The sequence below is a fragment of the Eleutherodactylus coqui genome, chromosome 1 (genome assembly GCF_035609145.1).
Source record: "Eleutherodactylus coqui strain aEleCoq1 chromosome 1, aEleCoq1.hap1, whole genome shotgun sequence".
NCBI classification, from domain to species: Eukaryota; Metazoa; Chordata; class Amphibia; order Anura; family Eleutherodactylidae; genus Eleutherodactylus; species Eleutherodactylus coqui.
The window spans coordinates 424,425,135-424,445,462 of record NC_089837.1 but is presented as its reverse complement, the minus strand read 5'-3'; the positions used below and the strand labels follow the sequence as shown (position 1 = coordinate 424,445,462).

Genomic DNA, 20,328 nt, shown 5'->3' with positions numbered 1-20,328 from the left:
AAATAAATCCTCTACTGTGAAGAGAATGAACTGAATAGGTGCTTGTGATATATGAAGCCTAGATTCCATTCTTGTGGTTCTCTTTATTATAGATATACTAATTGCTCTATGCCGGATAGATGCATTGTGTTCTAGATTGAATGTGCTGATGTCTGTGCACACCATAGAGTTTAATTTCAGGATACAGTTTTTGCAGTGATAGTCTAGGACGAGGATACAATTTCAAACAAATCATGTTTATTGCAAGCAAGATGTGCATTATTGCATCTTTAATAGAGACTTGAAATGGGTTGTAATGATAACTGCATGATAATGTTAAGAAGATAGGCATATATTACTATGATGCTGTTTTTATTGGGCTGTGGGGATGTGATATTTAAATTGTCCTTTCCAATTAATATTTTAAAATAGACAAATAGCTTAGGCAGGATTGTGAAGAATTGTCTTTCCAGCACAAAAACAATCACTGATTTAACCCTGCCAGCCTCTTCTGCCATGGTCCATTTGCTGCTTATCTAACTGCAGGTGTTTTTAAATCAACAGGTTCAAGGAACTGAGAAGAAGGGAGTGAAACAGAGAAGACCCTTCACATACACATTTGGGGATGTACCTTTCAGTTTTATTGCTATTCTTTTTGTGGGCTCCTGCCCTGACTTTGAAAAACTTAAATTTTTCTGTACCAGAGGAGGCAATTGCTGGAACCATTGTGGGCAACCTAAGCAATGATGTAAAGCTGGGCATTGCAGAGAGGGGCAAGAAATCAAACTTCAGAGTATTGGAGAATTCTGCACCAAACTTGATAGATGTAGAACAAGACAGCGGGCTGGTATTTACCAAACAACGTATTGATCGGGAGACTTTGTGCCGAAGAAACTTAAAATGTCAAGTGTCCTTGGAGGTCTTTGCAAATGATAAAGAAATATACATGATAAAAGTGGATATCACAGACATTAATGACAATTCACCATTTTTTCCATCTGAACAGATTGATATTGACATTTCAGAAAATGCCTTCCCTGGGACAAGATTTCCTCTCACCAGTGCCCATGATCCAGATTCTGGAGACTATGGCTTAAAGACATATATCATCAACCATAATGGATTGTTTTCCTTAGATGTAAAATCCAGAGGGGATGGAACTAAATTCCCTGAGCTGGTTATAGACAAACCATTGGACAGAGAAGAACAAAGTCATCATAACTTAATTTTGACTGCTTTGGATGGTGGCAATCCTCCAAGATCTGCCACGGTGCAAATCAATGTGAAGGTGATAGATTCCAATGACAACAGCCCAGTTTTTGAGGAGTCTTCCTATATGGTAGAAATCCCAGAAAACTCGCCATTGGGAAGAGTTGTAATTGATCTCAATGCCACAGATGCAGATGAAGGCTCTAATGGTGATGTTGTATACTCTTTCAGTGGTTATGCACCAGACAGAGTCCGGGAACTTTTTTCCATTGATCCCAATACAGGTGTTATTCAAGTAAAGGGTAACCTTGACTATGAGGAGAATGCTATTATTGAAATTGATGTGCAAGCACGTGATCAAGGCCCAAACCCAATCCCTGCCCATTGTAAAGTTACAGTAAAAGTGATTGATAAGAATGACAATGCTCCATTTATTAACTTAGTATCAGTCCGCCATGGAGCAATCAGTGAGGCAGCATCCCCTGGTACTGTTATTGCCTTAGTGAAAGTGACTGATAAGGACTCTAGCAGAAATGGACAGTTGCAGTGTCGGGTTCTGGGCAATGTGCCTTTCAAACTGGAAGAAAATCCTGACAATTTATACACTGTTGTAACAGACAGACCTCTTGACCGTGAGACAGTAGATGAATATAACGTTACTATAATTGCCAGAGATAATGGGAGTCCTTCTTTAAACTCAACAAAGTCATTTACTGTTAAAATCTTAGATGAAAATGACAATGCACCCAATTTTAGCAAAGACTTGTATGTATTGCAGGTCTCTGAGAATAATATTCCAGGGGAATATTTGGGTTCTGTGATAGCACATGACCCAGATCTTGGACATAATGGCACAGTGTCATATTCAATTCTGCCGTCTTATGTTGGAGATGTATCAATTTACACCTTTGTATCAGTTAATCCCACTAATGGTGCAGTTTATGCTCTTCGATCTTTTAATTATGAACAAACAAAATACTTTGAATTCAAACTCCTTGCAAAAGATTCAGGCTCCCCCCATCTAGAGAGCAATGTAACGGTGAGAGTCACTGTACTAGATGTCAATGACAATGCACCAGTTATTTCCCTACCAATTTTACAAAATGACACTGCAGAAATTCATGTTCCCAGAAACGTGGGTGCGGGACATGTAGTGAGCACAGTACGAGCTATAGACAATGACTTTGGAGAAAGTGGTCGACTGACATATGAAATTGCATATGGCAATGAAGAGCACCTCTTTGAGATTGATCCTGTGACTGGAGAGATTAAAACCTTGAATCCATACTGGGACGAGGTGTCTCCAGTTGTAGAGCTTGTGATCAAGGTGACTGACAATGGAAAACCAGCACTTTCAGCTGTTGCTAAACTTATCTTTAAATCTTCTACCGGATCTCTACCAGAAGGGGAACCTAGGGTCAATGGAAAACAACACCAGTGGGATATGTCTTTGCCTCTTATTGTTACGTTAAGCACAATTTCTATTATACTGTTGGCTGCCATGATCACAATTGCAGTCAAATGTAAAAGAGAGAATAAGGAAATCAGAACGTATAATTGCAGGATTGCAGAGTACAGCCATCCACAACTGGGAAAAAATAAAAAGAAAAAAATCAACAAGAATGACATTATGTTAGTTCAGAGTGAAGTAGAGGAAAGAAATGCAATGAATGTCATGAACGTTGTAAGCAGCCCTTCACTTGCCACATCACCAATGTATTTTGATTACCAGACCAGGCTCCCTTTAAGTTCTCCTCGTTCAGAAGTGATGTACCTCAAGCCTACATCTAATAATCTGACTGTTCCTCAAGGCCATGTTGGCTGCCACAACAGTTTTACTGGACCAGTGAGCAACACAACTGAGACAACATCTAATCGGATGTCCATAATTCAGGTAAGGCTACCACCCTTCCACTCAGCTAAATGACATCAGTTGTCATCCTATTTATGTTCTTGCTTTTTGCATTGTTGTTATTTTGAAGTATATTATGATCACATTGTGAAAAAGTCTGTTTATATAAGCCCTAGTAGTCACTTATTGAACCTTAATATTTGCGATAATTCATGAAAAACATAGAAGTGCAATCATCATACCAATTCTTCTATTTGCATAGAGGTTTGGTAGAAATAAACATTGGGCTGATGAGATACATTTTAATTTTTGGCATATACATTTGTGATTTACCAGCAGACAAAAAGTTTATAGCATTGCTTTTCATTCAACGTAAATGAATACTGTGTGGCTTTATAGAGAAAAAAACCAATTGCCATTGGTCTGGATGAAAAATAATGGATATAGCTGCCCCCTGTACTGTAGGCTTTGGCTCAGCAGAGCCTTGCAGGCTTTCTGATCACCGATAAACTTCTCACCTGCTGTTTTCTTGCAATCTGTAGTATTACACATACATCCCTTAGATAATATGCATATTAATATACACCTTGAATATCACTGACCACCACACAGGTTTAAAAGAGAACTGACTGCATGGAAAGTGATTGACTACAGTCTACCATGGAAAAAATGCTATTTGCATTCATAGTTTATATGTGTTACTGTAGTTGGCAGGTGTGTAGAGAGCATAAACAGCTAGGCTTGTATGTCAACGGGATCCAACAGCATATCAAATATACCATGTTGTATTGAAAATGAATAAATGTTGTTTTCAAGGCAAAATTCCAAGTTTAATGTAATACATTACAAATGCATACAGTGAGCAGTGTATGGAATACTATCAATAACATGTATCTGCTGGTTTTGTGATAATACATCAGACTGCACGTTCCTGTATGCATGCAGTCAGAACTGCACAAACATGTTATGTCTATGGAATGCTAACTAATGTAACAGGTGGATTTTTTACAACTGTAGAAACCCAGCTTTCAAATCTTTATACCTATCTTAATCCATCTGCATGCATATTAATACACATGTTATATTATAACAGTGCCTGCTGCAACTGCTTAAAATGCAGCTAGCATAGTAAGAGTATATCTTCTTAGAGAGAGTACAATTGTTCCCTTAAGCCTCCAGGTTGCACAAAAGTCCATTTGCATGGTTGGAGCAGACATGAGTTATAATGTACTGAGTACACAGTACCTGAAAAATTACTTTAAAAGCTTTTAACCCAATAATCAGTACTAGTGTGTGTTTTGGATGGAGAAGGCTTTGGTTCTACATTAGGCTCCTACTTTCGTATTAATTTAATACATGATATTGGACTTGTGACTTATTGGTGGGGTTGATCCTAACGCAAAGAACTATGACTGTAGTGGATATTCATTACTTTGATGATGTGTTTCCTCATACTATACATGTAGACATTGTAGTTCAGGGTATTCATCTATTCTGCTTCACATCCTCTTCACATCCTGCAGAAATAGACACAGGATGCTTCAGAGCTGCTAGTGAATGCGTGTAGCTGTTACTCCATAATCCAGCGTTATACTCCCTAACTCAATGTTAATCCAGCCCTATAACATACTTCCCCACTGTTCTGTTATGGAGTAAACCAACAAGATGATTTGTGTTTGTTATAGTCTTACGTTTTGGGAAAGTCACAGTCGGTATTTGCAGAAGCTATTTTTTTGCTCAGTCACCCTTGTGTCTTCTAGTGCTCTAGTATAATATATCATGCATACATGCATATAGGCATACATACGGGAATGCATATAGTGCTATTCTGTATGAATGTTATTATATAACTCAGCATGGCTTAATTGTGTGCGTTAAAAAACAACCTAAAATACCATAATAAAGTATTCATCTAATCTGACTTCATTAAGGCGTTATTTAGAAGTTTTACAGTTTGGGATCAAAGTTTAGCCAGATAAAGTTTGTCTTTGATGGGTTACAGATTCAAGATTATCACATTGGGCGTTTCTGGGGTCTTTCTCAATGTGTAACACCAATAGTTACTGCTTTAAAAATCCCATGTCTACTACAAAATAATGTAAGAGCCAATAATGTACAATTTTGGAGCAGAAATCAGTGAGGTTAAGAGATTAGCTAATCTGATCAATGTCCAGGATGGACACCTCAGAGAGATAACTCTCAACATTATCCTTCATGTCCTCTATCACTAAAATAAAGAGAGGACACTAGACAGGTACAGCTTCCCAGTAAGGTTGGTCTGTATAATGTAATATGGTTTTTTTTCAGGTTTTTTTTTTGGACGAGGAGGGAGGTTCTAAAATATATATTACTAATTTAATGCTATGTGTTAGTTTATTTTATATGGTACGTAACCTGTACATGAGATGTGCAGATGTAGCAATTGTTGGCAAGACTGGCGCGTCTTGCTAACTATTTACAGCATTGTGGTATATTGTAGTTGTGTTATCATAATGCATTCAATGCTAGGTTAACGCTTGCTACATCTGTAATTTACCAGTTGAGAACACTTAAGTACATATGTATGCAATACTTAAAAAAAATGTTTAGAGTAAAAAAGGGCAGTGAAAGGCAACACCTGATTGGATGAAACCAGACTTCTCATGATTAGTGATATATGTGTGCATTGATAGACATAATACACACCGACTGCAAGCAGTCACTCTGCATGCATTATAATGTATATAATCTAATTGAACATTTACTATGTACGTTATTTTTTATATCTGATGAGATTCAGTACACATTGGCCCATTGATGCTTTTTCATAGTTGCCAAATGTTAAAAAAGTTTAGTAAAAAAGAAAAAAGTAGTCCAACTGGGCCTTTGTCAGAACTCTATTTTGCAATGTACTTACCCAGGGAGTCCTTTTTTAGCTTATAGCATCCTTTTGGACTGCACATGTGATTATGTACATTTAGTGTGAAAATAGTGTTTCTAAGGGTTTTGGTTTGCATTTTGCACAAATAATATATCATACATTAGCTAGTCATGAATCTTCTATATAATTAAATTCTCTCAAATGAATGTTATTATTACTGTTATCTTTTTTAATTAATTCTCCCTTGTAAGTGTGTCAGAGAAGTTGTAGTTGGTGTATCCAATGTGTACTACTTGTGTTTTAATGTTTTAAAAGAACACAATCAATGCAGCATTATCATGTTTTCCACTACTTTATAACATTGTTGTCAGTGACTTCCATCTACTAATGATAAGCTATACTAGAAGGGCTGGCTCTTTACAACATACAGTCATTTGTATTCATGCATTGACATTATTATAGCAGACACTTGTCAAGGATGAAAAAATATGAAGGATCAAATTAGTTATTTTTTTCTTTGTATTTGCATTCTGCAGCTCTGCCAGCAGTAAGATAGAAATGAGCCCAATCACAGCTGTAATTATAAGGCAGAAATAGCATAGGGGTCTGGTATATACACGTCTTGGGATTTGAGGGCGTTACTAGCATTTCTCCCACCATTAGCAGTTGTTTGTGTTATTAGATATTACTAGGGGCTTATTACGTGCATCTTTTCACTAATTAAGCATGTCAAGGTTTCCAGTGAAGATAAATAGTAATAGCTTTTAGTTAACCAGTTTGTAAGCTTTGTATAGTCTCTGTCAATAGCTACAAAGCTAATGAAATGTAACCTTTTTCATGTGTTTTCTTCCCATGAATGCACTATGTGGAGCATTAGATTATACCAATGCATATATCCTTCAGCAGCCTATTATACTCTTCGGCAACGTGTGTTATAAAACAAGAAGAATGCAGTTTAGAACAAAACACCGCATCAATAATAGTGGTTAGAATGAGAGGCAGATTTGGTCATGGCACATTAAGCTTTAAAAGGGAAATTAATTGCTTGCTCTTTTAACCCCTGAATCCTAAACCTAAACTACAAACCTATATGGAATTCACTGTCAGATGGGCCTTGTAGAGTATATATCTGCACTGCATCATAGCCATCTTCAGCTTACAAAAGGTTAAACAGTTAATGCACCTTGGAATTGAAATTGATCTAACCCTGCTAAGGGCACATATGCAATTGGTTTTCATGAAAGACAGATTAAGATTTAAAAGGTAGCTAAAGCCAAAGGGAAAACATGTAAGACCTCTAAAAAAAAGCTAAGAATACTTTTTCATAATTGAATAATGGTCATGCGTAATTAAATAAATGCTAATGAGAAAAGGAAAAAATAATTAGAGAATATGATGCGATCTACTATTTCCCGAGTATTATGCAGTTCTATATCTATCTCTCTATCTATCTATCTATCTATCTATCTATCTATCTATCTATCTATCTATCTATCTATCTATCATCCATCTAGCTATTCATCTATTTATAGATGAGGATATACATATATACTGGAATATTGTTTCAGCTCTTGTTGTAAATACCTATTCAGCTGTATTGTCATGCTGGATAATTTATAATATTCATTTGTAACTTGACGCACTCAGCATATGCTTGTCGTGGTTTGTTAGGTCCTGACATAGAACAATGCTTCTCCCGGAACGCTTTCAAGATAATAAATATCAGAGCAGAAATGTACTAGACACTACATACTTGTGAAAACCCAATACCTTATGGCAATATAAGCTCCACTACCAAGTATATCACGGTTTAGCAGAATGATGAAATATTAAGCAGTACAGTGAAAAGCCAGTAGGTGGCAGTAATAAGCTGATCTTTATTCTTGTGCTTTCTTTAAAAAAAATGAAAAAAAAAAAACCAAGAGGTAGAGAGAGAAGGAGAGAGACAAGAAATTAAGTCAGTCAAAGAGAAGAACTGAGAGTGAAGGTTGGCGTATGGCAAATGGAGGGTCGCAGGATTTAAGACACCTCTAAACTGTTGAATTTTACCAACTACCAATATGTTGCTTGCATTTTGGTGTATTTCGTTCCAACATTTTTAATGTATCGTAGTGCAGTGTCTTCTGAATGCCGGGAATGAGCGATTGAAGTACGAGCACGAGCTGCTGCAGATTGCAGAAATAGCAGCGTTTGGTCTGGGATTTAGGAAAAAAATAGCAGATGGAGAAACAAATCAACACATATCTCTGCCTCTGGAATGAATTATCTGTGCTTTTCCTGCTCCTCACAATCTGAACTGTTATTTTACTCACAAGATCAGTGGCATTTACATGCATAGCAGCTGAAGAGAATAATTATTACTCGGGACTAGTTGGATAACTGGGTTTTGTATATTCGCTGCATCTCTCCTGCAAGGACGCCGGAGTAAGTAGAATCATTTCCAGCCTTTTTATCATCAAACCTAGAATATATACGTATATACTTGTAAGACAAAATGCTTTGTTGAGCAAGATGCCGAAAAGCCTGACTCACAGCTGAGATGTTTACAACTCTGAGCTCCTTCTAATGGAGGCAAAAGCTAGAATATTTTAATAGAATTCCGTGTATTTTTTGTGAATGGTGACTCCACATTCTAACTTATCTCTATAGCATCTATTGTTTTGTTGCTTGCCAATGAAATGTAATTCAGCAGCTCTTTAACGTTCCTCATCCAGAACAAGCAGTAGTCACTGCGGCTCTTGCTTTAATGTGGAGTCCATTGGGGATTTGCAGCTATTGATTGCCTATGTTCGTCATTCACAATAATATCACAGAAAATTCTCCCATTTTTTTGGACAATAGTTTTCATCTGGATTTTAGCTCAATGAACTGTGTGTTGAAGACCACAGGGAGAAAAGGATAAGACAGAAGTGATCAACAGAAAATTAAAATACAGAGCATTAATGGGAAGCTAGCTATGAATGCTGTAACTGTTCTCCATACAACTGTGATTTTTCCTCTGTGCTGTTTTATAATCTGAGCATCCAGCCATGGTTTGCCTGTTGATTTGTTCCAGCCTGCAGGATGAAAACTGGAATTTAACTGAATACAATTGTCAGTTGTAAGCTGATGTGGCTACTGGCCTTGCAGAACAAAAAAAAAGCCCAAGTGTGAAATGACTGAAACCAAGCTGTGATTATAATACTTTGCAATTGATGATCAACTCTGATGGGCCCTTGTATTTTGGATTTCTTCCAGATTGTCTGCAAATCCCAATGTTATTTAATATTCATGAATTTCTGCTTGCAAATAGAGATAATGTGAAGCAAAATACAAATTGACAGTTTTTTAAAAGGACATCTGGCAGGCAACTGGCATTACATTGAAAGCTCGGAAGCTGTTTTGAAATATCATTCCATATTAGTGCCATTTTTGGATACTTTGAAACTACTTTGAAATCCTCTTGCACTCTGAATTCTGTTTTGTAAGGTGTTTGTGTCCATCGCACATTCTATTAGAGGAACTATTTTTCTCCTTTGGTTCCAACAGTGCAACAGAAATGAATGTGTAGATTGCAGTGTGTCTAATCTTCCTTAGGAGAGATAGTTATCGTCTGCTCTAAACCTTCCAAGATAGGAAAACTTGATTTTCTTGGAAATTGAAATCAATCTCCTAATACTGTCATAACTGCCCTCATGTGTCATCTCTCTGGGAGCTTATCTTCTCCATTAGTTCTTAATTCAACTGAGACTGTACTGACAGAACAATTAGTAAACTGATAAACAGATATTCATTGGGATGTACCGCTTTGTATTTTTTTACTTTTTCTATTGGGTTTCTGTTGAAGCTTTGAAAACTTTAAATTACTCGATTTCAGAAGAAGGGGGGTCAAGAAATGCCATTGGCAACCTTAATGATGCACAACTGGAATTACCTGAGAGAGGTAAAAAACCTAATTTCAGAGTGTTGGAGAACTCCGCTCCACATCTACTGGATGTTGATCCAAATAGTGGGCTGCTGTACACTAAGCAACGCATTGACCGAGAGACTCTGTGCAAAAACAGTCCTAAATGTGTTCTTTCACTAGAGGTCTTTGCCAATGACAAAGAAATATGTATGATCAAGGTGGAGATCCTTGACATTAATGATAATTCACCTAAGTTTGCATCAGATCAGATTGATATTGATATCTCAGAAAATGCATCACCAGGAACCAGATTTCCATTGACTACTGCACAAGATCCTGATCTGGGCAATAATGGCTTGAAGACGTATAGGATGAGAGGTGATAATGGCTTATTTTCTTTGGATATAAAATCCAGGGGTGATGGTACTAAAGTTCCAGAGTTAGTTATTCAGAAAGCATTGGATAGAGAAGAGCAATCCCATCATACACTCATTTTAACTGCTTTTGATGGCGGTATCCCTCCAAGGTCAGCAAACCTGCAAATTAATATTAAAGTTATTGATGCCAATGACAATAGTCCTGTCTTTGAAGCTAAATCTTACAGTGTTGAAATAGCAGAAAACTCACCCATAGGCAAAATGATAATTGACCTCAATGCTACAGATGCAGATGAGGGAACCAATGCTGATGTCATCTACTCATTTAGTGGTTATGCTTCTGATCAAGTATGGGAGCTGTTTTCAATCGACTCGAAAACTGGTGTCATACAAGTCAAGGGTAACATAGATTATGAAGAAATTGAGCTGGTTGAAATTGATGTTCAAGCAGAAGATGAGGGCCCCAATCCAATACCCGTGCATTGCAAAGTGACTGTTTTTGTGACAGATGTAAATGATAATTTCCCATCAATTAGCTTTGTGTCAGTCAGACAAGCAATAAGTGAGGCCTCACCCGCAGGTACAGTTATTGCTTTGGTTCGGGTTACAGACAAAGACGCAGGAAAGAATGGACAATTCCAGTGTTGGGTCTTGGGCAATGTGCCCTTCAAGTTAGAAGATAGCTACGATAATTATTTCACAGTGGTAACGAGTAGACCTCTAGATCGTGAAATCCAAGATGAATATAATATAACTATCATCGCTAGAGATAATGGGAACCCTTCACTTGATTCTACCAATTCATTCTCTGTGAAGATTTTGGATGAAAATGACAATCCTCCTTCTTTTTCTAAAAGTTTGTATGCTCTACAAGTATCTGCAAACAATATCCCAGGAGAATACCTTGGCTCAGTTCTAGCACAAGATCCAGACTTGGGACAAAATGGCACCGTATCCTACTCCATCTTCTCATCACACATTGATGGCGTTTCCATCTTTACATATGTCTCCATCAATCCTCGAAATGGTGCTATTTATGCCTTGAGGACTTTTTATTATGAGTTGACCAAATATTTCGAGTTTAAAGTTATCGCAAAAGATTTAGGATCTCCACATTTAGAAAGCAATGCAACTGTGAGAGTGTCTGTTCTAGATGTCAATAACAATGCACCAGTCATTGTTTTACCAAGCTTACAGAATGATACTGCAGAGATCTATGTGCCCCGGAATGTGGGCATGGGATACATTATAAGCACTGTAAGAGCTATGGATATTGATTTTGGAGAAAGTGGAAGAGTAACTTATGAAATCATTCAAGAAAGTAAAGAACACCTCTTTGAAATAGATTCTGTGACTGGAGAAATCAGGCTGCTAAATCCACATTGGGAAGATATTGCTCCAGTAGTAGAACTGATAATTAAGGTGACTGATAATGGAAAACCTTCACTTTCAACTGTAGCAAAACTCATCATTAAGACAAATTCAGACTGTTTGGGCTGCTATGAAGAGGAGGGTAATGTTGTAGGAGAACAGCGTGACTGGGACATCTATTTGCCTGTATTGGTTGCTTTAAGTGCAATTTCCATCATTCTTTTTGCTGCAATGGTCACAATAGTTGTCAAGTGTAAGAAGGAGAATAAAGAAGTTGGCCCATACAATGGCAGAACTGCATACACCTCTCAACCAAAGCTAGGGAAAATGAAAAATAAGAAAATCAACAAAAATGATATTATGTTGGTGCAGAGTGAAGTAGAAGAGAAAAATGCGATGAATGTTGTCAGCTGTCCATTACTTGTCACATCTCCAATGTACTTTGATAGTCAATCCAGACTTCCTCTCAGTTCTTCTCATTCAGGAGTGATGTACCTTACTCCTACTTCCAATAATCAGACTGAGTCTCAAGGAAATGTTGAATGTCACAACAATGATACGGAACAAGTCAAATCTTCAGCCGAGAATACATCTACCTGGATACCATTAACAAAGGTAGGAGCAATATCACTTAGATTTGTATTCAATGGAGGCTTATTCATATGTATAATGTTTATGTCATTGTCACAATAAGATAGATAGATATGAGATACAAAGAAATATAGGTAGAACATTTACCCATGGCTTTAGTCTAGCTGTCATCATTATTTTAAACAAGTATTCCTGATCTCATATTGTTCCTATGTTCAAATACACTGCTTATTTCACATAATGTAACGGACTCCCTAAATTCCTTGCAGATAGCATTTTTCTGTCAGTCTGTTAATCTACTGTTGCACACAATCATGGCATCCAGTATTCCTCACTCTGCTTTCTACAGATTTTAGATCCCTTAAAAGACTTTTGCCTATAATTTCATGAATAAAATAAATGGCCTTTTACAACTCATTCTATACAATGCATTATTGGCCTCCTTGATGTATTAGATTTTTTTATGTAATGCAGTTTAATGTAGTAGATCATTTATGCTCTTTTGGGTATGATCTGATATAAACGGTATTGATAGTCAATAAAAATGAAAAACTCAAATATCCATATTGAATAATATTACTGGGCTAAAACAATCAAAATGGTAGGAGACAGAAGGATGAAGCTATAGACGTGGAAGAACTTGCTGGAAGGCATTTCTAAGCTCAAATTATTTGTGCAGTGTAATAAAACAAGGCAAATGCCTTTTATTCTTCAGCATTACATTAGCATAGCAGTAGCCGGTTTTGTTTGTAAACACACGAGTTCTGCATTGGTTACTAAAAACCCTCTTACAATCAGTGAGCAATTATATAGCATTAGTTCTATTCGTTGTGAAATGAAAGGCTAAGCAATTTACCATTAAGCATTCTGTAGCAATACATCACAGTTTTCAATATATATATATTTTCAGTCATTCAATAGAAGCCTTTATTGTTTTCTTCCAGTGAATAAAAATATATCCAGTGTCATATGCTGATTGCACAAGTGCATGGCTCATAATGACACAGAGCTCTCATAGCTATAATATAACTATAACCAATCATGCACTAGTGTGATTATCACATGACCAGGACAGATTTTTTTTTATGCCCTGCAAATAAACAGTGATGGTCTCCATTCACTGACTGCAATCAAAAATAGTGAACATCAGGGTGAACTCGTACAGAAACTTCTATAACAGTTCCATATGCTCTGAATAAATAAACTTTATTTGCTGAAGATGTAATACACTTTGAAGGAGCCCTATAATATTTCAGATTGATTATAGTGCTAGGCTTCCTTCTCACATAGGGGAACATTTTCTCAGAGCGAGGTTTTATACTCCGATCTAAGTAAAGAGTGCCCTTGAGTAAAGTGCACCAAAGTTTTTAAGGGGGAACACCTCTTAGTACATTTGGAGTATATCTGGTCAGTCCGTGCACCAGAATATGGAATCTATGCCAGCTATGCGTTGGCATAGATTTCCACTATAACTCCCAGTAGTTTCTGGAGTATATTTTAGTAAATCCAATAAGTCATGGGAAGTCATGCATCTTTTTTTCTAAACCTGACCACCTTTCAGATTGTTGCAAGCAAATCTCAAAAAGGGCAAAAAAGTCACAAATTTTATGTCTTTTTAAAGGGATTCTGTTAAACTGAACTTTTAGCAAAGTTCAACATGAAACAAGTTTTTACTGATTCGGCTAGCTCAACACTAGCTCCGACTCTAACTTAAAGTGTGTTTATTCTGAAACACCACAGCATGTCAGACTAAAACACCCACGGGGGCAACAAGCACCCCTGTCCTGCGTTCATGCTGTCAGGCAGCATGAACCTGATAACAGAATCCCTTTAATGTCAGAATTCTGCTGTAAGTTATTTAGTTAATTCTCCCCATAGACTTTTTTTCTGGCATTTGTCTTGCTAGTAAAAACCACGATAGAATTCATGAGATTTTACAAGTGTTTATAGTGGCAATTCTGCTCACACAGCTTTTTTTTGGTATTTTTTCCTATACAGAAACCTGTGGGAAAACACCAGAAAAAACATCATACCTAGAGCATGCCGTGATTTTGAAAACCCCCCAAAATGAAGCACGGACCCATAAAAGCACAACAACTCTAGAAAAAATGCTGCACTGTTTGTAGGATGTATCACAACTCCCTGTTGACCTACAACTAACATATGGATGCAGCATTTTTTTGCTTCAAAAAAGCAGCAAAAACTCCAACAGCAAAGTCGCAAAAGAAAAAAAAAATGTTTTTTTACATTTTTTTTTAAAAAGACTGTATGATACCAGCCTTAGGCTGGCTTCACAAGAGCGTATGCGTATCTGCGTATGAACACCACATATTTGCAGAATTATTGGGTTTTTTTGGCGCGTGCATTGGCATTTATTTTGCTAATTTTTGCACGCGCAAAAAATACGCACCGATGCTCCCAGTCATTGAAGTAGTTAGTCTAACGGGTTCACGATGCACTCTCTTCCTGTGCAATTATGTAGCGTATCATGCATCTCCTAGCATATGTGCATCCCCATGGACCTTCATGGGGACTTTTGGTGAGCAAATGCGCAGGAAAATAGAGCATGCTGCGTTTATTGCGTGACCTAAATGCGCAGGAAAAATAGCTGCATGTGAACATTAAAATCAATGGATTCTATTCACTGTGTATTGCGTGTGCAAATACGCTCATGTGAAGCCGGCCTTGGGGCAATATGTTAAACTTGGCAACCATTGTGATCACATGTAGTCAACGCAGCAATTGTAATACTGTGTAGTAATGTGCTTAAGTAATTATAAACATATGGTACTTCCGGAGAGCAAAGCCTCTTTTTGATGATGAGGTTCACCCATTTTGACTTCTTAAAATGTCTTTTTCTGTCCCTCGCAATTGCTTTCTTTGTTACATTGTACCTGCACTGCATGAAAGAGATAGGGCCATTATTAATATACTTTTTCTTTCTTATACTACCGGTGTCTACATTTTTATTAATCATTCACAAGCACCTGCTCTGAAGCTAAGTACTGTAACTAATGTATCCATGTATATGAAATTGATTTGTACTTTGCTATTTACCTTCTGAAATTACAAAAAAGGAAAGAAAGTCACCTCATCAGACATATTTAAAACAAAAGAACACTTGTTTTAGTGTAGAAAAGAATTGCAATTTCAGTCTCTATAGCAGTGTTTCCCAATTCCAGTCCTCAAGAGGTCAGTCAGCGTTCCCAGCAGTTTTGGCACCCAAAATGCTGAAGTTTGCAATGATATTCCTGTTATCCAAAAACCAGAACACTGATGGTGCCCTGATAAAAAATGTTAAGTCAATGGGGTCAGCCAATATCCATTTGGATCCATTGGCAAGTGAATTTGTCACAGTAATGAAAGCTTCGTTTAAAGTAATAATGCTAGTGTGAACAGAACCTCGTAATGTGCCTTTTAGGGCTCAGTCAGAGGAGCGAATTTTAAATGCATGTTAGGCGCGTTTTTGATTCGCATCTATTAGAGCCAATGCTTTCCAATGAAAGCGGTCACATGTGCTTTTTTATATGCGAATAAAATTCGCACCTGCAAAGGATAGGACATGTAAACGCAAATGCACCCAATTGTCACGTAATTGTTTCTACAAGCGATGTGCGATTTTCTTTTTTTTTTTTCCCCCGCTCCTATAATGCTTGAAAAAGTTACTTCTCTGACTGAGCCCTTAATATGGAACACATGATGAAAAAATCTTTTGCCTATCTAGATTTTCTTGCAAATCCATGTTGAATCTGCAGTAAAATCAACAAGTGTGACATGGATTTCTTTTGTAGATTTGCTGCAAATTTCACTGCAGAATTCGCCTTTTTTCATTGAAAGGCGTGAAATCCATAGTAAAAATCTACAGGAGGAAGTGATATACAGTAAGTCGATCGAGCATTGCCCTTAGCGAGTACCTGCCCACTCGGGAGAAAAGATTGGGCTGCCGGTGCGGGTGAGCAGTGAGTTGCGGCAGTCAGCAGGGGGGAGCAGGGGGAGAGAGAGATCTCCCCTCTGTTCCTCCCCGCTCTCCCCCGCAGCTCCCTGCCCGCCACCGGCAGCCGAATCTTTGCTCCAGAGCGGGCAGGTACTCGCTAAGGGCAATGCTCGATCGAGTAATTGCCCTTAGCGAGTATGCTCGCTCATCTCTAGTCCCCTACTTATGAACTTTGCTAGATACGAACAAGCCTGTCTGTAAGTATGATGTAAGGCCATAGCATTACATCCTACTGCACAGGGATCGGACAGGCTTCTATCATGCCGTGCCATAGGCCCAGCTTGATAGGCATTCTGCATAAGCAGCCCTAGGGCCTTTCAGAAGGCCGTGAGAAACAGCCGGCACCCGACGTTGTATGGAGTGGGATTCACCCGCCATCTCCCTCCATACAAGCATTAGTTCGGACATATGAACAGATGCACTTACGACAGATTCCTGGAAAAGAACTAGTTCATAAATAGGGAACATTCTGTACTGCAAATCTGAAATCTGCATTTTCCATGACAATTGTTTTTATTTCATTCACATGGCTGATGTCTTTTTTTTGCACGAAAACATTTGTAAAGAAAATAGGCCGTGTTTCCATCCCATGAGGATGTATGCTAACGGTGGAAGTTATCAATTCAGTTGTACCACTTTTTGCCATCAAAAACTCCCAAATTTGGATGCATGCCATATTTGCACTAAAATTTGTGACTTTTCTTTGCACTTCCCAATTTTGAAATAAGTGAGTGGGGTTTAGTAGGCGTGGTATGGTCAACAATGAATTAAGCGTAAAACCATGTAACAGCACAAAACGATGTAAGCCTACACCCGCTCATCTTCTGGTTTTAAAACATTTAAAGAAATTTGGTGAATTTTACTCCTGTGAACTTCAGTTAAAGGGCTCTTTGACACGGGCATATGTGCAGTTGTGCATGCTTCAGCACAGCATATTTGCGCTATGAACTAGGTAGATTTGCGCACATTTCAGTGCATTTTACTGTACTTTTTGTGCAGGGTTTTTTGTTCACAGGATACTACCACATCCCAATTAAAAAAGGCTATTTAGATTTGTGCTTTTTGTCATGGAATTGTATATTGCCCTTTTGCAAGCGTATTGAGAGCGTATTTGTGCGCCTCCCATAGACTTCTATGGAGACCTTTGGTGCATAAATGCGTACAAAAATAGAGCATGCAGCATTTTTTCTGTGTGTGGAAAAAAAGAAAAATAAGAACAAACCCATTAAAATCAATGTGTTCTATTCTTATTATGCACACGCAAATACACCCGCAAATACGTCCATGTGAAGCCGCCCTAAGGGCTCAGTCAGACAAGCACATTTTTCACACATGTATAGGCACGTTTTCAAAACTGGTCTATTAGAACCAATGCTTTCCAATGAAAGTTGTCACATGTCCGTTTTTTACAAGAGTTTATGTGCGTGCAAATGCATCCGGTCACGCTATTTTTTTTCTACATGCGTGAAAAATTTGCTCATCTAACAGAGCCCTAAGACTAGTATATGGCAGTATGACACCAACAGTCCATACTGCAATGGTCAGCATTTTCAGATGCAAATGCTAAGTCATACATTATTTTATATAGGGATACATTTTGATAACTTATACATTTATGAGGGCTCCATCAGACAAGCGTATTCCAAAATACGCTCGCTCCTGCACAACTTTCTTGCGCATAGAACGAGTGTACTTTGTGCACGTGCCTGCTTAAATACTGTGCATATTTGCGTAGGCACTGCTAGTTCACATGGGTGGGGGAATCACCCCTCCCTGATTTAAATGGCTATTAAGCCAACCAAGGTCTCAGTGTCCGCGGGCATGTGCACATCTAGCAGATGTGTGCATTTGTGCACCTCCAATAGATCTCTATGGGACTCATTTATGCACAAATGCGCACAAAGTACAACACCCATGTACACAAAAATAGGAAATGAAAATGAGCCAGTTGAAACCAATGGGCTCTGTGCTTCCACCCTATCTTTCTCGCGCATAGTATTTACTACGTGACAGAGAGACAGAGCAAGTCCTATCTTTTCTCACTCATAGTATTAACGAGCCAAATACCGCTAGTGAAAATGAAACCATTGAAATCAATGGTTTTGTTTTGTCACATTATGTGGCTGTGATTATTACACCCGCATAACGGGACTAAATAATGCCCATCTGAAGAACCCTAATCTGGAGAATAGGTGTTCTATGTACCCCTTAGCTCCTCAGCTTGCACTAAGCTGTCTCCAGCAATTCCATTCTGGACTGCTGCCCCATTCTAGTTCCTCCACACAGTGGGGAATGCAATGAGAAGATGAGAGGACTTAGAACTTTGAATCTCTGTTCTTTGAATCCCTTTGCCATATACTATATTTATTTTGTTTTGAGGGTTCTTTTAAAATTCATAACCTGAGATCAACAAGTTATTTTATATGTTTATTTCCAATCATGCGACTACATGGGAAGTTGTTTTGAAATTTCCATGTCATGTGAATTCCGTTTAAGAAAGAGCCAAGGTCTCATATTTCAAAATTGCCTTCCACATCACACAGATAATCACATATGCAACACATTTACAATTGGCAGTGCAACAGGTTTCATCCTAATGTTAAAAGCCTTTCTACCAATACAAGCAATTTGCGCTCTGGCAGTGAGTTTTTGTTCTTTCTGACAACATATGGAGATCCAACAAAACAAAACAGAAAAGTCAAGATGGCATGACTGAAATGAATCCCCTGTATGTAATAAAAGTTTTATGTACTGTTTTATACTCTAATAAAATAATCCTATATATGAACTGCAACAAAGTACTCAAAAACAGTTTTCTAGGTGAAGTGTATGGCCTGATAACTGCTGTATAGTGCAATGTGAACTTGAACTGTTGAGTGATTGGCCCATTTTACGCCCTAATGAATAACCAATTTTATCTTTTTTTTTCGTTGTTGTACCCCTAAAGTCATAACTTTTAAATTTTTATGAGGGCTTGTTTTTTTTTGCAAGAAAAGTTGCATTTTTTAATGCCATCATTTTAGGTTCATATAATGTGTTATATAAGCTTTATCAAAAAAGTTTTTGGGAGGGGGGGGGGTGGATTTGAAAAAAAAGAAATTTCACCATTATTTTTTCTTATTTTCATTTTAAGGCCTCAGTCACACGGGCACATTGGCACACGGGCACATCGGCACCCGTACACCGGCGCCGATGCGCCCGTGTGACTGACACCAGCAGATGGACGTACCTGCAGACGGCTGTCTTTCTGCAGCGCTGGAGGAAAGAACATGTGACCGGCTTCATTGCCGGTCATGTGTTCTTTCCTCCGGCGCTGCAGAGAGACGGCCGTCTGCAGGTACGTCCGTCTCCTTCCTGCAGTCACACGGGCGCATTGGCGCCGGTGTACGGGTGCCGATACGCCCGTGTGACTGAGGCCTAACGGTGTTCAGCCTACAGATTAAAGAGCCCTGACAAGTTTTTTTTTTTCGTTAACGGTGCTGTTTGAGGTTTTTTGATCGCTGACTATTCCCTTCTTTAGCTTTTTTTGCCATGCTTTTATTAGCTTTTTTCACAGTGTGCACCATATAGGTTAAATAATGCACTAAATTTTTCACATGGGCCATTACAATTTGTCCCACTAGGGGGCCTAAATATCACTAACTTTAATCATTCTTATAACACACTGCTATACTTCAGTATAGCAGTGTATTATGTTGCCTATTAGTCAGAGGCTCAAAGTCCACTGTATAGGTCAGACCCTCAAACCATATTCAAGCCACTGGGAGCCAAAGCAACTCCTCAGGACCTCGTGATCACATCACAGAAGTCCGATGAGTGACAGAGGAAGCTTGCTATAAGCCTTTTACATGCCATGGTCGCACCGCATGTAAAAGGGATAAACTGCAGCTGTTAAAACAGGTACCAGGCTGTCACCAGACAGCAGGGCCCCAGTTACTACCGAGACCATTTTTCCGGCAGTGCATGAGCATAATGCCTATTAGTGAGCATCGTAAAAAGACATAAGGGTGGGCACTAGGGGGTTAACTGTCACACAAAAATTTTAACTTGACTTGAATATGATGTTGAAATATTAAGAGAGCAAGTAAAATTTGCTCCTTCTCATTATGCAAAAATGCACATTCTTTTGCGTTCTAATTTGAATCTTCAATTTAAAATTAGATTCTAGAATTCTGAGTGGTAAATAAACATACTGTAGAACTGTTGATA

General features: G+C 38.1%; 1 protein-coding gene across 3 annotated transcripts in view; it reads left to right on the top strand.

The window, feature by feature from the left end:
* Positions 1-20,328, top strand: part of PCDH17 (protocadherin 17) — a 189,054-nt gene that overhangs the window by 1,026 nt on the left and 167,700 nt on the right. For 2 of the 3 annotated variants that reach the window (XM_066581421.1, XM_066581412.1), the window contains exon 2: positions 544-3,082. In XM_066581421.1, coding sequence (XP_066437518.1) covers positions 605-3,082 — 2,478 coding nt within the window. In that variant the 5' untranslated portion in view covers positions 544-604. Of the gene's footprint in view, positions 1-543; positions 3,083-7,881; positions 12,150-20,328 lie in introns of those variants that run through there. The other variant, XM_066581428.1, reaches the window with a different exon arrangement.